The sequence below is a fragment of the Emydura macquarii genome, unplaced genomic scaffold (genome assembly GCF_026122565.2).
Source record: "Emydura macquarii macquarii isolate MOO-44397 ecotype Brisbane River unplaced genomic scaffold, CSIRO-AGI_Emac_v2 contig_2636, whole genome shotgun sequence".
Lineage (NCBI taxonomy): Eukaryota > Metazoa > Chordata > Testudines > Chelidae > Emydura > Emydura macquarii.
Window position 1 is genome coordinate 12,278,591 of NW_027132773.1, and position 25,760 is coordinate 12,304,350.

General features: G+C 40.3%; 1 protein-coding gene across 8 annotated transcripts in view; it reads right to left on the bottom strand.

The window, feature by feature from the left end:
* Nucleotides 1–953: 953 nt before the first annotated feature.
* Nucleotides 954–25,760, bottom strand: part of PPHLN1 (periphilin 1) — a 131,368-nt gene continuing 106,561 nt past the window's right edge. For all 8 annotated transcript variants that reach the window (XM_067564187.1, XM_067564185.1, XM_067564190.1 and 5 more), the window contains one exon: nucleotides 954–3,369. In XM_067564187.1, coding sequence (XP_067420288.1) covers nucleotides 3,160–3,369 — 210 coding nt within the window. In that variant the 3' untranslated portion in view covers nucleotides 954–3,159. The remainder of the gene's footprint in view (nucleotides 3,370–25,760) is intronic.

The following is a 25,760-nucleotide window of genomic DNA, read 5'->3' on the forward strand; positions in this document are numbered from 1 at the left end:
TATCCTCTGATTTAGTTATGTCAGAAGCCCTGTGTTCATGGTTATTTTAATTTAAAAATTGGTTATCTTCCCCTGTCCCAACAACACCACCTGAAAGATACTTAGTGTCTAATTACTGCTATTTACAGGTCAAGCAAATGGGGACAGTATTCCCTCTTACTATAAACAAGGCCTAAATAAACTTGAATGTGTGTAGTGATATTCATCTAGTTACAACTGGTGCAGACCACCTAATGCAGATAGACTGTACTGGCACAAAATGGAGCTTGTATCCTCACTGCAGAGGAGGCATGGACTTTAAGTCTCTGATGGTGAACGGGATATGTGATAGATTAATAGATCAGTTCATACCCTCTCAAACTTACTGTTTCAAGCTGTCTACACCTGCAGGCAGACAGCACTGCATTTACAATCTGCTCCCATATTTTAAGGGTATATGCACATTCATGAGTACTAGAAACATGTTTTGCTTTAAACAGCTCACCTGTTAGTGTGTTGTGGGCAAATCCAGAGTAGCCATACACCTTCTCCAGTGCAGATTTTGTACACTTCCACCAATTATCTCCTTACCCCAATACCATCTCCCAGTTAGTCCCCACCCACCTGTGTCCACAAAGCAGATTCTTCAGAGCAGTGGACAACCCTATTCTATTTTCACTAAATAAAATTCAAAATAAGTATACATACTTCTGTGTATATTTATATGTATATCAGAAGAGGCCATTTTCTTGCTTTAAATTTATTAGATTTGCAGGGATATTAATTTCTCATGTTAACATTGTGAATGTTAAACACACAAAGAGTTTTAAGCATTAAGTCTTGACACAAGCAAAAAACCATGAAATGGGGGAGGGAGGAGGAAGAAGAGAGGAACCTATCATTCAATGTGAATTTCAGGTTAACAAATTTTATAGTAAAACCATTTCTAGAAAAAACAAGTTGTACAATAGGAGTCCTTTGTTGCTATCACTGAATTTTAATCTGATTATAGAAACAATTGGTTTATATAAAACATTTACATAAAATAAAACGTGCTCACAATATTCTCTACTTTTTAGAGACAATTTGTTGAAAATTAAGCATTATGAAAATATTGCTTAATGAAGAATACTGAAATTAAAGTACAGTAATAACAGGCATTCTTGTTGAGAACAGTGGGTATTCCTCATAATTATTAGCAAGATGTATTATTAAACAAATATTCCTAAATTTTTTTAGTGCTTATATCCTTAAGAGTTCTAACCATGAGAATACAAACTTATGTCTAACACTGATGTTGCTATGAGTGTACTCATAGCAAATAATTATAAAATTTTTCAATTCTATTTTAATTCAGAATTTTTGCTGAAAATGTAAATGAGGAAAGACAGCTATTTCTGAAACAGTACGAGCAGTGAAGTGCGTTGGATATATCTGTTATCACAGAAGAATCAGTCTAAAGCAAAGGCACTGACACTAAAATAAACCAGACCCATAGCATGATGTAGACTTGTTTATTGAATTCCTGTATCGGAAAGGTGCAACCCAGTATGTGTAACCCATTGTGGAGAACGGTAATGGTGGGTTTGAGTACACACAAAATTTACATACAAAAGGATTACCAAGAATTTATTACTCCCCTGTAAGTAGTCCAAAAGAAGTTAATGAGACTACACATGGCTCTGTCTGCAAGATAGGATTCTCAGTATTTTTGTTAGGTGAAACAGCCTACATGTCATAGAAGTGGTCTATTTTGGAGTCCTTAGCTCTTTTCATTTGGTTTCAAACTTGTTATACAATATAGATATACAAAGAGCTTAACTCTGCACCTACTAACTTCTGTGAAATAGATCTTAGAAACTTTGTATCTGCCTCAGGTGAAATGTTTCTAATATGCCAACCTCTTATTAAAAGTAAAGGTGCAGATACTTAATTCTAACAAGGTACCACAAGCTGATCTTAATCACTTTTCTGAAATTTCACTTATGTCACAACTAGCACTTTGTGCTCAGTGGACCAGCTTCTCTTCTGTCAGAAATATTTTTTTTCACTTTTTCCCCCCTCTAGTTCAGTGGTCCCCAAACTTTTTGCTCTGTGGTTCCCTCCTCCCCCAGGAGCCAGAGCTACAGGTTAGGATCAGGGGCTGGGCGCAATGTGGCTGGGGCCGTGGGCGGGAGCAAGGTGAGGAGTGCAGCTGGGATCTGGAGCACAGCCAGGGCTGGTCAAGAGCTGGGGGCCAAAGCCAGGGCGGAGAGCTGGGGACTGACTCCCTCCCTGCCCCATGTGGGGACTGGCCCGAGTCCTGTCATGCCTCCCGCCACCATTCTTCTGCACCCCCATAGGGGGCGCACCCCACAGTTTGGGGAGCAGTGCTCTAGTTAGCCCTGTACTCTTCTAAGTATCAAAAAGACCGGTTAACTAAGTTTGAAACACAGGGAAAATTCTGCCCTCCGTTGCACAGATGTAACAGAGCAGAATTCAGCCTACAGAACCAGTTTTATACTGATGACACATGAGAAGAAAACAACCCCACTTGTTTGTAGGATATTAAGTGGAGTTTGCAGGGTTGACAATTAGAAAAGCCATCACTTTCCCTTGTCATGTGAGCAAATTTGTCCTGGCAGTCATTGAGTCAAACAAGTAATCCTCAGATGCCATTTTTCAGAATGGGCCTGAACTTTAAAACCACATGCCAAAAATAAATGATAAAAGTCAACCATGGTCATGAACAATTTTGCAAGCTTTTCTATAGCTCGTATAAACAAGAGAACATCTGAATATAAGCTGGGGAACGAAGAGCTGCTTCTTGTTATTTTAATAAAAATACAGTGCTTACTTACACGTCTAATCATTGAAACAAAAGTATACATACATAGAACAAACATCTCTTCTAGGTAATTGTGTAAAGGCTTTCAAAAATAGTTTGCTTGTCACTTTACATCATTATTGAAATGTGCATCCTTTTCAAAGGAAGGAATGTCAAACAACAAGTACAAATAGAAGAACACAATTAAATGACCTGGAGACCACAGTGAACAATCTATAGTCATCTTAGCTACTATGAAGGAACATGAGCCTTGGGTTCAAATCTCCAGCAAGTATTCCTCTTTTTCACACAAAGCATATTTATATATTAACGGCATATACAATATGGAAAAACTAAAAGCGTATTTTTTGTTCTTAGTATGCACTCTCTTTAAAGGACTCTGCTAGCTCTTGATTGGCAGCATCATATTCAGCAATGAAATATTTAAGTTCTTCAATACATCGCTCACCTATCTCATGCAAATTTTGTCGCAGGGCAAACTGAATGGACTTTTCTAATGAAGGATCTTTATCAATCAGCATCTTCACTACCATGCCAAAGGTTTCACAGTCTTGTCTGTAAACCTAGAAGCAATACATTTTAGAAACTGATTAAATGCAAGAATATTTACGTAAGCAGCATAATTTCCCCAACCCCAAATAAGGTCAAAGAAACATTGCACAACCAAAACCAAATGAGGAACAATGAATAACAAATACAACACACATTTCATTTGTTAAGCCTGTTATAAATGTTTACTCCCCCTGCAGGTCTGCTGTAATGTAACGAGAGCTCAGTACTAGTTGACACAAGAAATAATTCTTATTGAAGGAAATTTCTGAAAAATAGAACTTGGGGAGAATAGGAATTTCTCTTGTAATGCAGCAACACTCAAAATGGAATAAAATATCTGAGTAAAAAGAGGTGAGCAAACATTAAATGCATTTCTCGCTTTTGCTTGTAATAAAAGTTGGGTTTTACCCTGTCACCTGTGCCCATCTTATTAATTTTTATTTAAAGTAATTAGCTAGTCAGGTAACACTTGGAAGGTGTAACATACTAAGTATTTCAGAAAATATATTTTATGTTTCTTGGAGATTTCAAATCGCCCATAATGGCAAAGCTAGATCAATTTCTTATACAGAGCTTCAAAGCAGCTATAGGTTTTATGCTATTGGCGGCTCTCCTATAGGACAATGTAACTTCATAAGGGAGGAAAAGTAACTGAACCCATGTGGGAGTGGGGAATGAAGAAAAAGCTACATTAACTGCTGTAAAGAGCATGAACTGGAAACATGCAGGGTTTCTACATGGAGGAAAAGGGAAACAGTCTGACCACCTGAAATAACTCATATTTTAACCTCCTTTCTTCTCCCACTCTTTTCACTTGGGCTCATAGCCCCATCAGCTGATTTTTTAATTTATATTTGAAATTTTATTAAGCCCCTATTATGTATTTGTACTGAACCTTAGTACCTAGGAGCCCTAGCCATAGACTAGGGCCCCATTGTGTCAGGCACTGTACAAATATGTAAGAAAAAGATGGTCCTTGCACCAAAGAGCTTACAATCTAAGAGCTATGAACAGGCACTACTGTAAGTCAAAATAAATAATTAAACTGCACAATAGCGTCTTTGAGACAGATATTACACCCATGTTACAGACGGGTAAGTTAAGGAACAGATATAGATGCTCAAGGTCCTGCAAGTCAAACTGTAGCAATATCTATACTATGGAGCCTACAGTGATATAGCTATGGCGCTATAGTGTAGGCGCTGTAACACTGTAGTGTAGCCCCAGACTACAGCAACAAAAGGGTTCCTTTCTACCTCCCTGAGCAACAATAGCTAGCTCAATAGAAGCATTCTTGCAGTGACCTACCCATGCCTGCACCATGGGTTAGGGCAGCATACCTACAGCACTCAGGAGTATGGCTTTGTCACACCCCATAGCACCATAGCTATGTCGATCTAAATTTTAAGTATAGAGCAGACCTGTGTCTCAACTCTGTTTTAACTCCTGGATCACACTGCCTCCATTGGCTGGCAGATATTTTGATTTTCCCAAGAAAAGAAACTAATTATAGCATGTGGAAACCCCTAGACAGATACTCTGCCTTCCCAGTACACCTGATATGATAAGGTGCTGCTCCCATCCAGCACCTCACTAAAGGGTATTGTGAGACTTAATTATTTTGAGTTACAATATAATGCCTATGTAGTCTTTGGAAAATTCCTACAAATATCAATTTTGATAACTTTTCCAAATATTACATACTTCCATCATAAATCTTGCCAGTCACTGGATAGCAACAAGCACTTGTTTCTTATGAAAAGCCTACTGGATATAATGTACTCGCACAAAGTTGTCATTTATATGCCTGAATTTGGTCCAGTAAAAGATCATACTGCTACACTTAACTTGCTTTCTTGACCTGAAGAGGTCTATTTATTCTGTTTAGATGACTTTTTAATCCATTCTGTTAGTTTGGTACAATGTTACGATTTATAGTGTCAAGGATGCAGAACATTTTATGATTTTGCTAGCAAGAGCATGCCCAAGCAATGCTTTCCCAGAAATGTTACAGCCATCCAAAGTAGTTCAGGGGCATTCCAATTCCTTCACTCACCAACTCTCTTCAGATCTTTTGGAAATGCCATCCAACAATATTGGTATGAACCGGGTGAAATCTTGTTAGGGGCTGAATTAAAACCCCATTGAGACTGATAGGTGTGAACTGACTCTTCAATTAACATAACTGTAAGTATAAGCCCCCACCTGTCTGTCTGTGTCTATGTGTACCTGCCTAGGAGCTTTTGGATGAGCATTATTCTGGGTACGGATGTATGTGAAGAAAGAGCAATCACTCGGACACTGAGAATAGAGAAAAACGGAGAGAAAGAGAGAGGCAAGAAAGCCAAGCAGGAGCCTGTAAGCACAGTGTGACCCTGCTAAAAGCGAGAGCGCGCACTTTTAGGTCTGGTACTAGCTAAACAGTCTTGGGAGCTGTACGCTAAAACACCGCTCCTTTTGTTCTTTGCATCTTCTGTGTTCAGAGACACAGGACTTTGTACATTCCTTGTAAATAAACAAGACTGCATCAAAGAAAATACCAGACTCCATCAGTTTCTACTTTCAACTAGAATGGGGGTTCTCAAACTTTTTTTTGCTGGGACCCCCTTTGAAAATATTTCAGGCTGCGATGACTCCCCAACAAAAGTGATGATCCCCCATGCCATGCCATTCTTACCAGCATGCACGGGGCTGATAGCTCATGATCCCCCCCCCATAACTGCCTTGTGACCCCTTGAGAGGTCACAACCCACAGTTTGAGAACCCCTGAACTAGAACATCCCCAGAGCTGTGAACTTTGACTGGCTGTTTGGGTTGAAAAGGTGCAACAATATTAATCTCATACACCCTATCCAAAAAGGAATATGGAAGTGGTTAACAGTTCATTTTCACATATCACTGAACAATTTTTTTTTAATTTTATTTTTTAATAAAATGTACTGGACTTTTATGTGATGATAGCCTAGTTTTATTTCTCTGCACATTCTTTTGGAGAAAAACAAAACAAAACAAAAACAAGCAATTAAAAATTATGATCTTTGTCCAAGGATGATCTTTTAAGGCATGAAACCACATTCTTGGTAAGATTTAGTTCTTACTTAGACATATATACACACTCTTCCCAAGTCTGTCTATGGATTGTAAACACAAAGTAAAATAATCCTATACAGGAAAGAACTCACTTTACTGATGCCTGGTCTACACTTAAAAGTTAGGTTGATATGGTGACGATACTCACAGATGTGAAAAATTCACACCATGAACACCATAAGTAAGCCGACATAACCTCTGGTGTAGATGCGGTGAGGCAACAAAAGAATTCTTCTGTCAACCTAGCTACCACAACTCAGGGAGGTGAATTATCTACACTGATGGGGAAAAAACCTTTGTAGTTGTAGAAAGCATCTACACTATGACGCTACAGCAGCATAGCTGCAGCACTGCAGCTGTACCGCTTTAGTGCCTGTAGAGTAGACATGACCAAGGACTGGTCAGAAAGCAGCAAGGAGGACAAAGCCACAGCAGCAGTGTGGGTGGTGGGAAAGAAGACCTTTGGGCATTATGCAATCGCGCAGATGAAGTTCAAAAGTAAAGTTGCTGACTATGCTACTTTCCGAAAATCCAGACAACATAATATTTTTGCTGATTCATTTTAGAACAAGCAAAAATGAGATCATTTTCAAACAGTGTTTGGGACAACTCTTCCTGTAAGTAATGAGTTTTTTCTTTTATTTTCACAAAAGATAAACATATCTAAACAAAATAGACAATGCAGTCCAAAACCATTTTGAGCACAATCTCTTAAAATATAAGAAAAACATTGTGCACATGGTATTTTCTCTGATAAGGTATTAGTATTTTTTCAGCACATTGTTTTGGGTATTTAAGATGTTCTTTGCTCTACAACAGCAGAAGAGTTTAAGACTCTCATATTCAGAGGATTTCCACAGCCATAGGATTTGGGTCTGGCTAAGAGAACTTCAAAGGAGAGCTCACTTTGGTGACTATTTCCTGATAGATTCTTTTCCAAGAAAAGAATGTTCAGAAAAATAACCCTGTATCTGATTAACCATGTGATAGACAGATGGGATTTGGCTTTGGATAACTCTTGCTTTTCAGTCTGCTTTTACCACCTCTATAGGGATTTTTTTTCAGTCATTAGGTAGTGGGAAAAAATAGTTTAAAACAAATTTTCTTATCACACCTTTATTTGTTCTGTTTTATCACGTTTGAAGTACTCAGACTGAGGATGTGTAATGAACCTCTACTGGTAAAATAACCTGGTAATTGATAGTCTTCACAAAGCCTTTTATAACATTGTAGATGTGATTGTGTCAACCAAAGAATTGATGTTAACCACACTAGTGAAGAATACAGAGACATGTTCTTCTGAAAGGCCTTTTGTATTGGACAGCACGAAAGAGAAATATGTGAAACAAAGTAGGTCTAATCTATATTTAATTGATCTTCCAGGGAACTTCCTTTTATAGACTTGCAATACCATTAAAAACTTATTTTTCCACACACCACGTAGAACCAAATAAAATCCTTTTGGGCAGATTTTTTCATGCTAAGAGTCAACCTAAGTATATTTTCCTTACACGACTTCAAGGAAAAAAGAATTAAATGAAAAAAAAAAACAGGAGAACCATTTTTATCACCACCAAGGCTGGAATCTCAGATATTGCTTCACAGTTCTGTAGGTTAAATAGGTGCATAGTAGAGATGCATGCTTTTGGGATACTTACTGTGGCAAAGTATTTCAAAAGCCACAAGCTGTATTAGCACAAACAAGAAAAAACACCAGGTTACTCCATCAACCAAACAGGGATGTGGGGAGGTGGGGGTTTGGGTGGGGGCGGGGCCAGCCTGGTGCCAACAGGGTTGAGAACATAGAAGAACAGTTTGAGTTACTCTTAACACAGCATAGGATGAACATTTTGCTTTCAACAAACAGATGAAAAAAGAACCCAATCTATTCCTTAGAAAGGTTTGCAGAGACCAGACACAGATGAGTTATGAAGCTCTGCATAGCAACAGACTGCAGTAGTGCTGGCCTGGCCCTCTGAAATTCTTGGGGAAGGACTCACAGCTCTTTAAAATACATGATGTTGGCCCTACATACAAAGACTGACTCTTCAAAAATTCATCTCAGCAGAGAAGAAAGTCTGTTTCTGGGAAATGAGCAGAGCATAGGCCATGAAGAGTCTGAACTTAAAGAAACAAAGGAAACTGAAGAAGAGATTCTAAACATGGAAAATCACTTATGAAAAACCATTCTTTGCTGGAGGGAAAATTGGAAGCACTTGAGTCCCAACTGAGGGTTAGAAATATCTTGGAATTCTGGTTTATATTCATTCTGAGCCCAGGCCATTGAAAAGTTCATCCCTAAACATCTGGAAGTGGACATTAAAAATGATTCCATGTGTGGGGAAAGAAGTTATAGTATCCCTATATTCAAAAACAAGAAAGACAGCCATAGCAGCAGCAATATTATTATACTGTTTGATATACATGTCAGGGAATCCTGAAAACAGTTGAAGCCATAGGGTGATCATTTACCAAGACCATAACATACTATTATTCTCTGACCTGACCATATCACACGCATAATGGAAAGAATTTGTAGTGTTTTAACAAACATGAAGGAGTAGAAATGGCTATTCCTAACAAATTCTGGGTTATCTAGGAAGAAAAAGTCTATCTTGTTGTCTGAGACATGACCTGAGTTCAAGTCCTGTTTGAAAAGATCCTTAAAGCCAACAAAATCCACAGCTCATGAGGTTTTGGAGAATTAATATGTTTAATTTTTAATTATTTTCCTCCTTCAGAGACATTTTAACGCCTTTTCTTAGTATCTTACAGTAGTGCCTAGAGTCCCCAACCGGGATTGGATTCCCACTGTGGTAGGCACTGTTCAAAGACTTCAGCTATGCCTACACTAGGATTTAAAGATGTAATGCTTGACGTTTTTAGCTAACGCCTTTAGGGCTTGTCTACACACAAAAATTATACTGTTTGAATCATACTGGTATACTTAAAGTGGCACAATCTCCCCTAGTGTGGATGTAGTTATATCAGTATAAAGGTGTTTTATATGAGTATACCTATTCCCATAGACTTTAAGGTCAGAAGGGACCATTGTGATCATCTAGTCTGACCTCCTGCACAACGCAGGCCACAGAACCTCACCCACCCACTTCTGTAGTAGACCCCTAACCTATGACTGAGTTACTGAAGTCCTCAAATAATGGTTTAAAGATTTCAAGGTACAGAGAATCCATCATACAGGAAAGGGAATAATAACCTATACCAGTACAAGGCAACTTTATACAAGTGTAACTGAGTCCACACTGGGGTTGCCCTGATATAATAACTATTTCGATAAAAAGATCACAACTCCAACCAACAGCTATATCTGTATGAACTCTGTGTAGATCAGGTCTTAGGCCTTGTCGACAAAACAGTGGAGGTGTACATGCTGAAATGCTCCACCCACCAATGTAAGCTGACATAATAAAACCACCTCAACGAGGGGCGTAGGACTTATGTTGGGTAGTTAAGACGATGCAGCGTCTCCGTAGACAGCGTCTCTGAGTTCCTTACATCGGCTATTGGCTGTCATTCTTGTCAATTTCATGACTCCAAAGCCCAGCAGCTAGAGCCCAGCTGCCTCCTGCTCCCCCGGAGAGTGGAGTGGCTGGAACCTGTTCCCGGCAGCTGGACTCTGCTCCCGGCAGGGAATGGGGAGGCAAGGAGTCCTGAGCAGCTTTCCCCGCCATCCGCCATCCGTTCCCTGCAGGGAAGGTTGGCTGTCTTGTGAATTTCAAGGCTCTGGAGCCATGAAATTGACAAGGCTGCCCAGCTCCCAGCGGGGAGCAGGAGTTAAGAACTTGGGGTAGTTAGACTTCACTCCCTGGGGGCAAGAAGCCCCAGGGAGGCTTCTCCCCCGCTCCCAGCGGAGAACGGGGAGGCAAGGGGGATGGACAGTAGCCCGCCAGGAACCCGAGAGCCTGTGGGGCAGCTGGATTCCTGGCAGGGAGCTGCCTCTTTTAGGTTGGTGTAAACACTGCTGGTGAGGACACGCATCCCCAAACCAAAGAAGGTAGTGTGGACATCAGCCACCCCAGTAACCAATACGGTGGCTGTCAGTCGCCCTAACATAGGTCAACTTATCTTTGTAGTGTAGACAAGACCTAGGCTTTAACTTGACAGATGAATGTGTATTAAAGTATACACTGCCTTTTCCACATTAGACTTTTCAAACGTGCTATCTGGAATGTGTTAACTAACACGGTCTAACATCACACCTTTAAATAGTATGTGATCATGCAACTAAAAAAATGTATCATACTGCATACACACAAGGTGGCTGACTTAAGATTGCACAAGCCAACGTAATACAGACATCTCTCAATTTTTGAGAATTTGACTTTGCAACTTTAATGTTCTTTTCCTGGAGTTTTTTGGGACGTAATGTAATATATATTGTGCCTGCTCTGGCCAGTGTGTACAACAAAAGGTGACTGGGATATATAGGCAAGTCAAGGTTAGCGTTAGAACAAGAAAAAAATATTCTAAAAAGTTAAATGGGAAGTAAGAAGAACACAAGGCCCCATAAGCTTTGACAATACTAGATTGAGGTCCCAGGGAGGCCAGGGTTGACACACCTAGAGGTATAGATGCTCCAACCCTTTCAAGAATCAGGAGCAAATAGGGTTTGAAAACACCGACCGGCCATTCACTGGTGGATGGAAGGCCGAAACTGTGTCCAAGTGAACCCATCTGGATGATACCGTGAGATCTTCCTTCTTCAGGTGGAGCAGATAGTCCAGGATGAGGGGTAAGGTGGCCACCTTTGGCAAGATCCCTTTCTGTGCTACCTATAGTGTAAACCTCTTCCACTTGTCCCACCTGACCTTGAGTAATACTTTGTGGATAAGGGCTGTGGAAGGAAAGGCATAAAGAAGACTCCCTCCCCAGAGAAGGAGAAAGGCATCTGAGAGGGAGCCTGGGCTGTGCCCCAGGTATGAGCAGAACTGGGGACATTTCCTGTTGAGCCTAGTCACAAAAAAACCCACCTCAGGGAAACCCCTCTCTTCTGGAAAATAACATTTAAGATGTCTGCATGAATGGACCACTTGTGATGGTTGACGGAGTATCTGCTTAAATGATCCGCCAGCTTGTTCTGCGAGCCTGGTAGATAAAATGCTTCCAGGTGAATTGACTGGTCTATGCAGTCATCCCATAGTCTCAATGCTTCCTGGCACAAGGGGGGGAGAGCAAGCTCCCCCGTTTGTTTATATATAGAACATTGCCATTGTATTGTCTTAGTACAGAGATGCACTTGCCCCGCAAGTGGGATTGAAACGCTTGACAAGCTGGGCGGACCCCTCTTTTTAATTTTCTGACATTGATGTGCAGGGTCAGTTTCTCTGGCGACCGCAGGCCCTGAGTTTTGAGGCGCCCCAAGTGGGCTCCCCATCCCCTGTCTAAAGTGTCTGCGACCACTGACATCGAAGGGGCAGGCCTTGTAAAGAGGAGGCCCCCATACACTGTGTCCCGGTCCAGCAACCACTGCTGAGCGAAAATCACCACAGGTGGAATTGTGACCAATTTGTCCAATGGGTGATGGCCTAGTATAAATATCTATGCCAGCCATGATTGGAGGGGTCTCAGTCTGAGCCAAGCATGCTGCACTATGTTGGTACAAGAGGCCATGTGACCCAGAAGTTTCAGGCAGTTCCTTGCTGTGGTGGTGGGAAAAGATCTCAGACCATTTATGAAGGCTTCAGTGGCTCTGAAATGGCTCTCTGGGAGGGAGGCTCTGGCCTGGGTTGAGTCAAGGACCACCCCTATAAACTCTATCATCTGGACTGGTGAAAAAAGTCAACTTTTCTTTGTTTATCAGGAGGCCCAGATTACAGAAAGTGTACTGAATGAGCTTTACTTGCTTCCACAAGTTCTCTGGAATGGTCCTTGATCAGCCAATCATCCAGGGATGGGTAAACTTGCACTTCTTCTTTCCTGAGGAAAGCTGCCACCACTGCCATGCACTTTGTGTCTGCAAGGATATTCACAGACAGGCTGAAAGACAGCACCATGAACAGTAATGATCATGGCCTACTGTAAAGCGTAGGTCAGAGGTTCTCAAACGGGGACGGGGGGGTCAGGACCCCGCAGGGGGTTGCAAGGTTATTATGGTGGAGTCACGAGCTGTCAGCCTCTGCACATGCTGGTATGGGTGACATAGCATGAGGGGGAGGGGTCATCATAACCTGAAATATTTTCCAAGGGTCCCAGCAAAAAAAAAAAAAAAAAAAGTTTGAGAATCCTTGGCGTAGGTGTTTTTGCAAAAATATGCATCCTTCAAGTTGAGGGCAGCATACCAGTCCCCTGGATCTAGGGAAGGGATAACTGAGGACAGGGTGACCACGTGGAACTTCAATTTCTTCATGAACTTGTTGAGGTTTTGCAATTCTAGCATAGGCCTGAAGTCTCTGTTGGGCTTTGGGATCAGGAAGTAGCATAAGTAAAACCCTCTCTTAATTCCCCTTCTTAGTGCCCCCTCTTATGCCTCTTAGTTCCATAGGAACCTTCTCCATGGCTGTCACCCTTAGGAGCAACCGCACTGCCTGGATTAGAAGTCTCTCGTGAGAAGGATCCCTGAAGGAGGACAGGGAGTGAAGGTGGGAGGAAGGGAAGAAACAGAAGTGTGATACACCGTGCAGCGCACCCAGCAATCCAAAGTGAGGTTGACCCCTGCCTGGAAAAAGTGGGACAAACGGTCCCCAAAAGTAGGAATAAGATCCAGGTTCTGGACTGGTGCGCTGCCCTCGGACACACCTTTAAAAGTTCTAATTGGGGCCTGATGGTTATCTCATGGGTGCAGATATGGAGAGCTGATGAAGAGTTTGGGGTGGTATGCCTCCTGGAGCCTTTTTATCGTCACTGCCCAAAGTCCTGTCTCTGCTGCTGCTGTGGCAGGTAGAAGTGACCCAGAGGTTGGGGCCTGAAGTGCTTTTGGGATGGGGCTGGAGTATGGAGGCCCACCGACTTCAAGGTGGTGCAGGAATCTTTCAAGCTATGAAGTCGCACATCTGTTTGTTCGGAGAAGAGAGATTGACACTCGAACAGCAGATCCTGAACCTTTTGTTGGACTTCCTGGGGCAGGCTGAGGACTGTAGCCAAGAGCTTCATCTCATTACCACGGCTGTGGCTGAAGACTGTGTTGCTGTAGGGTCCATAATGTGAACATAGCCTCACTGTTTAAGTGTAGGTAGCGCCAGTTTGCTATGCCTGACCTTAACCCAAGTTTCACTGTACCAAAAAGAAGGTGTTAAGCACTACAGGACAAAGTCTATGTGCTCTGTTCCCAAAGTATTCTGTAGCATCTGAGAGGCCAGAGAGCTAATATGTGTCATTAGAGAAACAAGGTGGGTGAGGTAGTATTTTTTTTATTGGACCAAATTCTGTTGATAAGACAGACAAGCAAGCAAGGTAAGAGAGACAAGACAATCAATAGAAGTTGATCCAATATAAGCTATTACCTCACCCACCAACTCTCTCTAATATTCTGGGACCAACACAGTTACAACTACACTGCATTCCATATGGGTTATTGTCATGCTGAGGCATCACTTCAAGAGGGCACAGATAAGGTTGCATTGTAAGGCGTTTATCTTAATTTTGTATTTCCTGGTTTTCAGAGGTTTAAATTACCCACTCTCTGCATTCTGGAAGGGCACGAAGCACCACGGGGCAACCTTAATTCAGAGTTAAAGAGTTTGGCCATTTAACTTCCTTGGCTTTTAAAAAATTAAATGTCTCATCACCCCCACGTACCACTGCCCAGCTCTCCCTCTCCAGTGCCTTGAGCGCTTTGGCAATGATTACCTCAGCCATGGAATGCACTGGCTGCATGTTGGTACCTTCACTGTCTCGGATTCATCTCTGCACCTCCAGTCTCTGTTTGTCCACCACAGCTCAGTTCTACCTCCTCAGTCCTCCCCCCATAGAGAGGCAAGTGTTGGCACACGACCAGCAGGCAACGGAGCTGAGCAAAGGATGCAGGAACAGTCGGGGACCAGCATGAAATCACTGGGGATAATTTGTGAAGAGAGCAACAGACATGGGGGTGACGAACCTGTGTGGGGGTCCGTGCCACCATGTTCTCACTGGTACGGTTACTTGGACTAGCTAGATTTAAGCTAGTGGGAGTATGGCCTTTCGCACTGTTACATCTTAAATGTAGCCTTAGTGTCAACCCCTAAAACAGAACATAATGTTCAACCCAACCTTAACTACAGTAGAGCTGGTGCTCTGCCAGAATAAAGCTGACTAACTAGTTCATTTCACTTTTTTACTCAGAGAGACACCTAAATAAAAGTGAACTGATTTTCAGAAGTGCTGAACATACACAACTCTACAAACCAGACGGCTCATTTTGGTGTCTAACTTTAGGTATGTGCACCTGAAAACGTTAACCTTTATTCACAGTCCTGATTTCAACATACAAATTCCTACTTAACTGCAAATTTAAATTCTAACAAATCAGGCAACTATTTATTCATTTAAGATGTTTCTAGTACCTAACAGTTTTTCAATGTCATGTTCATGTAAACACTTCAGTGATACAGACATTCAAAACGTGTGTCAACCCACCCTCCCGATCCACTTCCCTCCCCCCCGATACTTTCCCAGATTTTTCTCAGCCCTGCAAAACACAGTATTAACAATTTAAATTGACCCAGACATAGCTCATGTGCAATGGACTACTTAGTATATTCCTTTTTGCAAGATCAACCATGTAGAAATTCCCATTAGTGCAGGTGCCAGTTAATTATCATTTACCCCACAGAAACTGTATTTTCATGTTCATTTGTACAATATTTAGAGATCTACAGTTGAAAAAAACAAGCAGTATCTTTAGAACTACCATTATTCAAATGAGCAGCTACATTTTGACATTGTTTTTCTACCTAAATAATTTACTTTGCCTGGTTCTAAAAAGATAGACTAACAAACATGACTCATTTAACACACACACTACTCATCTATAAAATTTTAAATTAAGTAATAACCATAAAGTATATTCCCTTTCTTTAATATGTACTAACAATTTTGCTTTGGATCTGTATGGTAATTTTCATACCCATTAATCAATGTGTTTCTGGAGTAATTACATATTCATTGAAATGAAATCTGGGAGAAAAATTATCAAATCTGCTATACAATAACTGATCATTTTATATTAATCTCTGCTTTTCTTATTGAAGAAATGTAAAAGAAGAAAGTTAGTTGCACTCAATTACAATTCTGCTCCCCTTTTATTTAATGGAACACTTGTAGATGTCTGGTTTAATAAATTTTCTAAAATGTAACAATTATTTTAAAAATGTAGAACGCTTGTCATTTAGATACCTTATGTGACAACACCTTAGAAATTGCTTAGAGTGAGTTTTTTAAATTGTTTGTTATATACGCCATGATAAAAATAAAAGTGTGAATTACTCTCCAAACTCTGCCCTCATCTGCCAGACCTTGTTTAGTAAGTATGGTTCTACTCTGAAAAATGACTCTCTAAAAGCTTCACATTTGCGTTTTCATGCTTGTTGTGTCTCAATTATTTCTGTGCTCAGTTTACAGGTTTATTTATTTACATATATACAATTTTAAAATGGAAGATCTGCACATTCAGCATGGACTCAAAGTCAAACTGGATTCTTTCCATTTTATGTGCCATCACCAGTAAGAAAAGATATGCAAGTCGAACTATGCACTCAGTTACACCCATACAACACCCCTATATTCAAATAAGGTTTTCAGTGGCACTGGACACTCCATGTTTTCAAATTATGCATTGGTGATCACCTGTGTAAACCCAGTGAATTCACAAGAACTGCACAGGGTGAGTAGATCAGAAGTCAGGACCAGATTGTGGCTGGCTCTCATACTGTGTATTGGCAAATGGCAGCCCACTGTAAGCCTCCTCACCTTTGAATACCATGCCAAGGTAGTCACAGTGACAGTCCCTGCTCTCAGAGTAGCACAGACTTGTCTTTACATGATCCCTGGGGCCACATATTGACCAAAGAAGATGGGGAGGAGGTAGGAACTTATTCTGTATAACCTTCCATAGCAGCCCATGGAGCAGGCCTGTCACACTGCAAGAGAAGGCAGTACCTCCAAAGACAGCTTCAGACTTTGTGCATAAGGAAAAACTCTGCATCTCTGAGGCAAAAGTCCCATTGTAGCTCCGCAATGCCCTCTAGGTAGGATTGCACCTTAACGGTACATGTGTGCACTTAATTAATTATTGATGACTAAACAGATGGAGTAGAATCTACAGCTTTCTCAACTTCAGCTGTGTTGGTTTTGCACGGCCAACAGGAATAAAAAGCAGCAAAACAAATCCTCAGGTTTGTCACTGAAGTAAGCAGTTATGACTCTGGACAGATGTAGGGGGCAGATCTGTTGAATAAGGCAATGTTATTTTGAACAGTTACTTTTCAGAATAGAACTGCATTGTACTTATTTAAGAGCCTGTTCCTATGAACTGCTGAGCTCCCTCAACTCTCACTAAAGTCAATGGGAGTTGGTGGAGCACACTGTCACACTGGAAGTAGCCAGCATATTAAAGGACATAGTCATCCTGCTAATGCTCTTATTTGCCTTGCATTGCTATAAAACTAATTCTAAATACTTGGAAAGGTCAACAACAAAATCCTAGTTAGGGAACCTTATGTTCCATTTTCTGAATACTTCCCTGTCTCTCTAAAATCATAATAAAACTAGTTTCCATCAACAGTGATAAAACATCCTTAATTAAAATGTATTGCCAGGATATAAATTTAATTTATTTTTAGACATTCATCAGCTGAGTAGTTTAAGTTGCTGTTTAAATGAACAAGAGTTGATATCTAACACTAATAAACCAATTTATATGACAGCATACAATTCACATAATGTTACTTCTTGGCAACACAATAAAGTTCATTATTACTTCTTTAAGAAACATCTTACTCAAGTCAAGCAAAAGTAGTCCCCATGTGGGAGAGTGAGGACTATTAGGTTACATGGTTTTACTGGAGATAATTCCTTACTAAACCAATCAGACCACATAACAGCATTCTAACACCAACTACAGGCCCTTGGAGACCAGTTTGTGTGTGGCCTAAATTTCATAGGCTTCATTACAACAGATGTGTAGGATGAGGATAATGTTACTTCATATATTAACCTGTGTGTTCCCTAATCTAATACTGCTGTTTTACCTAAATTCTACCTCTTTCTATAGCCTTCTTACAGAATCATGTTTTTGTTTTAAATCTAAGATAAATCAGAACTAAAATACATATATAAAATAGGAGATTATCATATGCTAGTTTTTATTCTGATATTTGTGAAATAACTTAACCAGGAATATTTGCAATGTGTTAAACACAAACTTTTATTATACCTTTTTAACCAATAAATGAGACCATTTATGTTCAAATCTACAAAATGCTTTTATTGTATTGTTTCAAAAAGTAGCAGTTTAAACATTCATGCATTTGTTTTTATTTTGTCTGCAGTGATTTGCTGATTAACCTTTTTATAGTCCACAAAACTGACTTTTTTAACTGCTGAAAAGTACAACAAAAGAAAACAAAACCTCTCTACCAACAGTTTAACTTTGAAAAAAGGGTCTTAAAATGCACTAGTTTAGGATTAAACAGGAAATAATCAGATTTATGCTAAAGGAAGGGCCTCACCCTGCAACTTTTTATTTATAAAGTACAAAACTGATGGAGAGCTATTTCCTAAATCTGTTCCATAGTAAACTTATTGCTCCATCCAAAACAGGAAGGGTGCAGTTTATCTACAAAAGATTGTTTGCTTATGTTAATTCTCTAGCTAGAAATGCATTAATAACCTTCAGATTTTATGTTTCTAGGCCACACAGGAAGGAGTTTTTCATTCATGCTTCCGCAGAACAGGATATGTGTATGTGTTTGTGCGCACCCGCATGTGAGCGTGCATGAAAGAGAGAGAGATCTGTCTGACATAAAAATGCAAAAAACCCACCCCAAAACAAAAAACTGTCCTCAATTTTAGTAGGGGACAAACTATGTAAATTGCTATTTAAAATCCAGGCATTAATTCCACAGAGAGCTGTTCACTGGTGAGCTAGGTTCTAGCTATAAGGTGCTAGTAATAAATGCAGGTAAGAAGTAATAAATGCAGTGCTGTTTCTCTCGGGAGCTGATGAGGAGCACCTAGAGCTCTCTTAGGATCATGCCCTAATTCTTTCCTTCTGCAGCTAACAATCGCCAGTCTGTAAAGATACAAAGAGCTTACTTTTCTCAATACACTGCCAAGTACACTGATAATTTAACTAAAAACTACTGGATCTTTGAGTCTGAGAAGCAAAGCACCTTTTTAATGAGGAGAATGCTCATTCATATCAGTGGCTAAAGAGGAACTCCACACTTTCTACAATGAAAAGCTCAAATGCTTTAATTTGTATGCCACAGGCTGTGGCTGTTTTTGTTGTGTTTTGCTTTTTACAGTTACACCTGCATTATAAGGAAAATACTACATGCTTAATAAATATAAAGTATTGTATGTAACAGAGCTTTTTAAAGTACAGAAAGTAAAACCAACAGCTGCAAGTAGAAAAAGTAATTACTTAGATTACCAACCTTTTTATTACTTAGTTGATGTTAAACCTTAAAGTTTCTGAAAGTTTAAAATTACTTCATGTGTGATATTAGCCTCACAAATCAGTTTTATTAGGGGCCCATTACTGAATCAAAGATTTTTGTGTGTTTAAATTGCCGTTCTCAGCCCTACCCTCTAAAGTTGTTAGAGCACTCACAATATTGAATTCCATTACTCAAATTAAATATAAAGGTAAAAGATGAAACTAAAGCCTGAGTGTGAAAACCTTTAGTGAAGTGAGAGAACTATTTATTAATGTGAGGTGATCCCTGGAAGTGATTGCACTATTCATGTAAGCACTCTCACATAAAAAACATGCAGGATCAGAGGAAAAAATCATGTACAATTTCTCCACTTCTGGTTAACTTCACCTTCAGTTCAGCCAGGTATGCAAAAGTATTAAGAGAAGTACCACATAAAATTCTTGTATTTAATAATAGCTAGAAATTGTTAGACTATAATATTTCCTGAAAGGAATTGTTAATATATAATATATTATATAATACATAATATATTCCACTTCTCCATAGCACAGTGTTTCCCAGTTTGTGGGTGGGAGTGCAGGGGCAGAGTAGAACAGTGGAATTTAAAACAGTTAGATGCTCCTTATTGCAAATATGTTCCTGCATGCTAAAGCAGTTAGTGGCTCACTGGAAGCACGCACCTTCCCTCCATACCTGTCCCCACAACTTTAGCTGCTTCCATGCAAACCAGCAGGGTAAATGTGACCCACAAGTAGCAAAACAGAAGATAAGCCCCACTCAAAAGAAAAAGTCAAATAGAAGCAAGAATCAGCTTTCTGCAGTCACTCAGTAAATTCACCTGCCTTAGGGGACTGTTAACATTTCTCAATCAAATATGATGGTTATCTATTTTTAGATAACCTGTATTTTGCATCTATGAAGGCTTTGAGTTGTAGGATACTCACTTTCCACCTTTTTTCTATCATCACAGTAACTGATAATGAGACAGGTTGAGCAACACTGTAGCATTTCAGCACAAGAACTGTTACCTATCAAACTCATTAAAGGAATTTCTGTGCTGCTCAATCCAGTGTCACTGAACATTTTCCAGGAGTTGTCTGAAGGGGTGAGCTGACATAGGACAGATTTGGAATGAACTTGGCAAGGTATGTGATCATATCCATGACTTTTTGAAGTGCTTGCTTGTCTTCAGATTCTGGCATTTATTGAACAGCTTTGATTTTGTCTAAGTCTGGTTTCAGTCTGTCCTTAGTGTGAGTAGCACAACCTATAGAAAATATTTAAATCATTAACACAATGTTTCTTTGTTTACTTTCTAGATTTAGTTCTATCTTCTTTGGAATGCTTATAACAGCCTCTTGTGATGTTTGACTCCATGGACCATTTGAGAATGGCATGATGCAACCAACTAACCAAGTTGCTAAGGCCAAGTCTACACTACCGACCTATATTGGTATAATTATGTCACTCAGGGGTGTGAGAAATCCACATAGTTATACCAGCCTAACACACACCCTGAGCCCCCCTCTCCCACCCCCGTGTAGACAGCGCTATGTTGATGGGGGAGCTTCTTCAGCCAACATAGATACTGCCTCTCAGGGAGGTGGATTAACTAAGCCAATGGGAGAAGGTCTCCATTTGGAGTAGGATCGTCTTCGTGTACAGCACTACAGCAGCACAGCTGCATATGAAGACAAGCCAAGCCCTAAATATGAAAGGAATTTTTCTCTAATATTCAGGAGACAATATTCACACAGAAGTGGCCATTGATTCTATTCCCAGCTCTGCCAGAACTGGCTTCATACAACCTGTCACTTATTCCTTCTGTAACACAGAGACTGACACTTGCCCTCCTTCATGCTCTATGTTAATGGTTGTAAAGTGCATGGAACTATTAACACTAGTCAGTAGAAGAGGTTAGCTGAGAAATAATGGTTTCCTGACCCGATGACACAGTGCAATTTCCCCTAGACCAATGAATATTTTGTTGGGTGGTGTCAGCAGTAGCATTAATTTGATCTAGATATCATTACAGTTCTAGTCTAAGTGACCACTTCAGAATGATGCAGTAGTTTCAGTGAGTCTGGGTCAGGCCCACTAACAGCAATTCCGGGCCCCAGGGCAGAACAATCAATGCCCCTCACCCCCAAAAAGGGATGGCTAAGGTTCGAGTGGGTTTCCATTGGAAGTTTCTACTTATTTATTATGTGCCATGCAGGTTCCCGGGCAGCTGAGGAGGTGGTATTTGGTACTCTGCTTCCCGGGTCCCTTGGACTTCCCAGGGAGATTACTGATGAACCCAGGAAGCTGACTAGCAGCTACTACCTCCTAAGCCTGCCCAGGAACCTGCATGGTGCTTAATAAATAAGCACGGCTCAGGGGAAGGGCAGACAGCATGAGTGGCGGGGGCCTCAGGGGAAAGGGTGGTGTGGAGGAGAACAGGATACGTATCTATCATCTCATCCAGCCAAACGCTTTTAAATAGCCAAGTCCTTGGATAATTGCCCCTCTTGTTCCCCCCCGCCCGTCAATGGGCCTGGTCTGTGCAAAATTCTGTGGTTTATAAGTTGGTCAAATCTGAATAATCTATTCACAAAGACAGCAAAAGGTATCATTTTTGACCCCATAACTAACTAGTGTTGGGATAAAATATTTAGGCAAATAGTAAACTCGCTGAAAAATATAGTCGTGGGGCAACCAAAACTATTTGTAAATTCAAGCAGAAGTCAGCTAAAAGTTTCAACCAAATAAATCATGAGGAAACATTTTTCAAAAAACCCAACACATTTTCTTTTGAAACTGTCAATTAGAATTGATCTGTTTCATTTAGAAAATGTCAGTTTGAATGGACATTTTATTTCAAAATGTCATATTGTTCTACCTGAACAAATTTTTTTTTTCAGTTTTTCATTTTGGTGAGGAAAAAAATCAGATCAGGTTCAAAACTAAAACGCACGCTTGTCCAGTCACTGAACCAACCAATCAAAATAAATAATTATTTGTTCAGCTCTACAACTAATCCCTTGCAAAAAACCTTGTTCCCAGAGTTGGCTGCACCATTCTTGCTGATACTTTTCAAAATAATACAAACTGGAAAATTTCAACCCAAACAGTTGAAGTTCGGCAAATGTATGAGCATTTGAAAACAGCGGGCTATAATGAAAAATGTTAGGCAACACTGATATAGGGGTTGCTACCAGCTCCCCCATAATATAGTTACACACACTTGAGGAATCCTGTGACACTGGTAAAGCAAGTTATTTAATATTTCTCTTTGCAACAAAGAAAATAGTTTGGTGATGGCAGAAGTATGAGATTTACACCAACCTAGTTCATATGAATGGGCCATAAAGAAAATCTTACCAGAGAATTTCTGGAAATATAACTACCCATTAACTCAGATGAAAAATGTAACCTTACTTCAAAAATTAGATTAGATTAGATAGACAGATATAATTTAGATCTTTGACATCAAATTAAACCTTTTCTTTTTCTCAGTCTTCTTAACCAGTATGACAATTTTAAACATCTATATAAGCCTCGTGTCCCTCTATTTTGACCTACAATCATGAATACTAGGACTTAATTTTTTTTTGTGGCGGGAAGGGGGAGAGATAAATACAGAAATGTTCATTGTACTAAGAAGTAGTAGTATGAAAGGAAGGAAGAAGCATGTCTAAAAGGTATAGACTGGATAATGAGACTGAAGTTGCTGGAAAGTAAAATTGCATATGAAAGTATTTATTTGATAAAAAGGCTTACTTTTATAGTTTAAATAAGAGTTTTAAAAAGTTGTACTTATTTTACCTCATAACTTTCTTGGTAGTAAACTCCACTGATGCTGGAATTATACAGTATATTTTGGATAGGAGCAGCATGGAAAGAGAGCAAATGAAGTCTCTTTTGATAAGCAGAACTAAACAATTTACTGCCTAAGATAAAAATAGGTTTCAAAAGGTCAAGCACTTTACTGCAATAGCCAAAAGAAACAGTAGCATGCAATTTATCTTTTAGCCTTACGCCATACAAGATTACCATGTGCTCTCAAAGATACAGGAGTAGATAGAGCTTATTCGTACAAACATATCCTGAAAAATAAAATAAAGCATTCTTCCCGTCATGCAGGTTTCCAGCACTTTATTACAAAAACAAGCCGTGTTGGTCAAGATCTGGCTGCACCGTGTTGGTTGGACACAGACTACCAATGAGAAAGAAAAAGTGTAATCATTTAGAATAAACCAAGTCAAGTTTATACATGAACAAATGAAATGATTACGGATAATACTTGCCTAAATTAACTCATATTTAAGGATTCAGATGTTTAGATAAGTATGCAAAAATCATACATATATTTTAAGTTTCTTACTTAATGAGGGACACTTTCCCAACAAAAAGGAATATCACAGATATAGAATGAATTTGCTTTCTAACCAAAGGACAATTTATTCTATTTTCTTTAACATAGTCCATTAGAAATAAACCAGGAATTGTATATTGTAATATTACAATATTAATTATTTCTTTGAAAAAAATTATCAGTATGGCACATGCTGCCTTCCATAGTTTAAGGCAGGATGGATAAAAATAAATGATTAATTAAAAATAAAATAGTATTTGATAAAATATTTTTATTTTAATTAAATACAAGTTTATTTTTAAGTTATGTTTATGTTATGGCCTCAACTTCTTATAAGCTATTATAATCAATTAATTAATTCAATAATCAATTAATTCTAACAAAAAATATAATATTAAGCGGTACATGTTTGCTGACAAGTTTTAAAGAAAGTCAAACCACTGAAATGGTGGAAATTACTGGCTAAGTACCTGGAACCGGACAGAGCCTACTGAAGTGCTAAGCCAGCTTTTGACAGCAGTAGCCTCTTTAAGCGAGTGGCAAACACCACCAATTTGGTTGACTTAACGTACACTCTTTGTATACACACGCATATCATACATCATTTGAAAGCTTATTATATATACTTTAAGATGAGGTGTGATGTGGAGTTGTCAAATGGTGCCATTACCATAGAAACTGGGATAAATAACACCACCGACAACACATTAAAATGACCACTTTGAAATATCTGCATTTGTTTCTGTTAGTTTAACGACTACGATTTCAAGATATAAAACTGGATTGCTTTGTGAACTCAAGGCATCATAACAACAATCTAACAGTAAAATAATCTAACCACAAATTTTACAGGTATCATTGAAATGTAGTAGGGCTGATGACCTTTCTAGTCAAGACCATTATCTTCATTTTATTCATCATTATGATCTCTGTCTAGTGTGCATGGGTTACCACAATCTTCATTGCCTGGGCATCTACACAATTTTGTGCAGGGAAGATTGTTCTGACTACAGACACAGCCAACTGTGCAGCGACCCCTGTTGCTACAGGCACAAATAAGGTCTTGGAGAAACTCAGATGCTTTCAGGCCTTTGATGAATACACATGGGCACCAGGTGAACTGTCCATTTGGGGAGGCTAGCCAGCCTATGGCTCCTCCCCTTCCACCTGAGACTACACTCCCTCCCTCACTGCCACCCAGAGCTGCCCCTCTGGAGGAGCCCCGCCCCACTCCAAAGCTAGGCTTGGACCGGGCTGCCTCAAGTCCTGATAGCGGCCCCAGTGCCAGGTAGCCCCAGCTGCCCCAAATCCTGGCCAGCAGCCCCAGCCGGGTGGCCTGCGCCGCCCCAGAGCACCAGTCAGGCGGCCCTGGCGCCAGGCGGAGTTCTCGCCAGGCGGTCCCAGCATGTGGTGACTCCAGCTGCCCTAATTCCCCACCAGGCGGCATGAGCTGCGCATGGCCCTGGCCTCCTCAGAACACCAGCTGGGCAGCCCCAGCAGCGCCCGCCACTTTCCCGCAGCACCAGCCAGGCAGCCCCAGCCATGCCCGTCAGCGGCCCCAGCTTTCCCGGAGCACCGGCAGGGCACAGTCCTGGCAGCCTCACCACCCAGCAGCTCCAGCCCCTCGATTCCTGCCGGATGGCCGCAGTTGCCCCCGAAGCACCAGCTGGATTGTCCAAGCAGGTGGCCTGGACCAATGGCTGGCTCGCCCCCTTCTCCAGCCCCACCACGTTCAGGGGAGTCTGATGGCGGAAAGCTGCTGCAGTGCCAATGACGCAGCAGGAGAGGGCAGAGTCAAGCTTGGCTGTTTGGAAAGGCTAAGCCTTCCCCAGCCTATACTACTCGGTGTCCACGAGAATACAGGAAATTGTTCATCACCCACATTTTTTCATCCATGTTGCAATAGATAAACCAGATATTGGATCACTATGTGCAGAGACATTCAAATCTTTGTCTACCAATATGCTCTTTTCACATTCTCTTCGAACCAGTCCTCAGACACAGTGGGAGTTTCTTCACTGAGTTGTCCTTTTTCATGACTAGATTAAGGCATGCAAACTGACTGAAGCGACACTTGTCAGTTGTGTTGGTAGTGGTGCCTGTTTCAATCCACGTCTGTGTATTCAATTTTTGGAAAGTAGGGAACAGCAAGGACAAAAACATCTGTATCATTTGACCTAATTACAATGGTTACTTTAACATAAAGAGACCTAAAAGTCATGTTGGCACATAGAGCATGTAGAAGCATCCTTTTGTCTGCTTCCTTTCGAGTATAGTACAAGTCTTGGGCTTCAACACCTCTATTGGTGATGGATTTTGCTACTTCACTCTTGGAAAAGCCTCCAGCAAGAAGGAG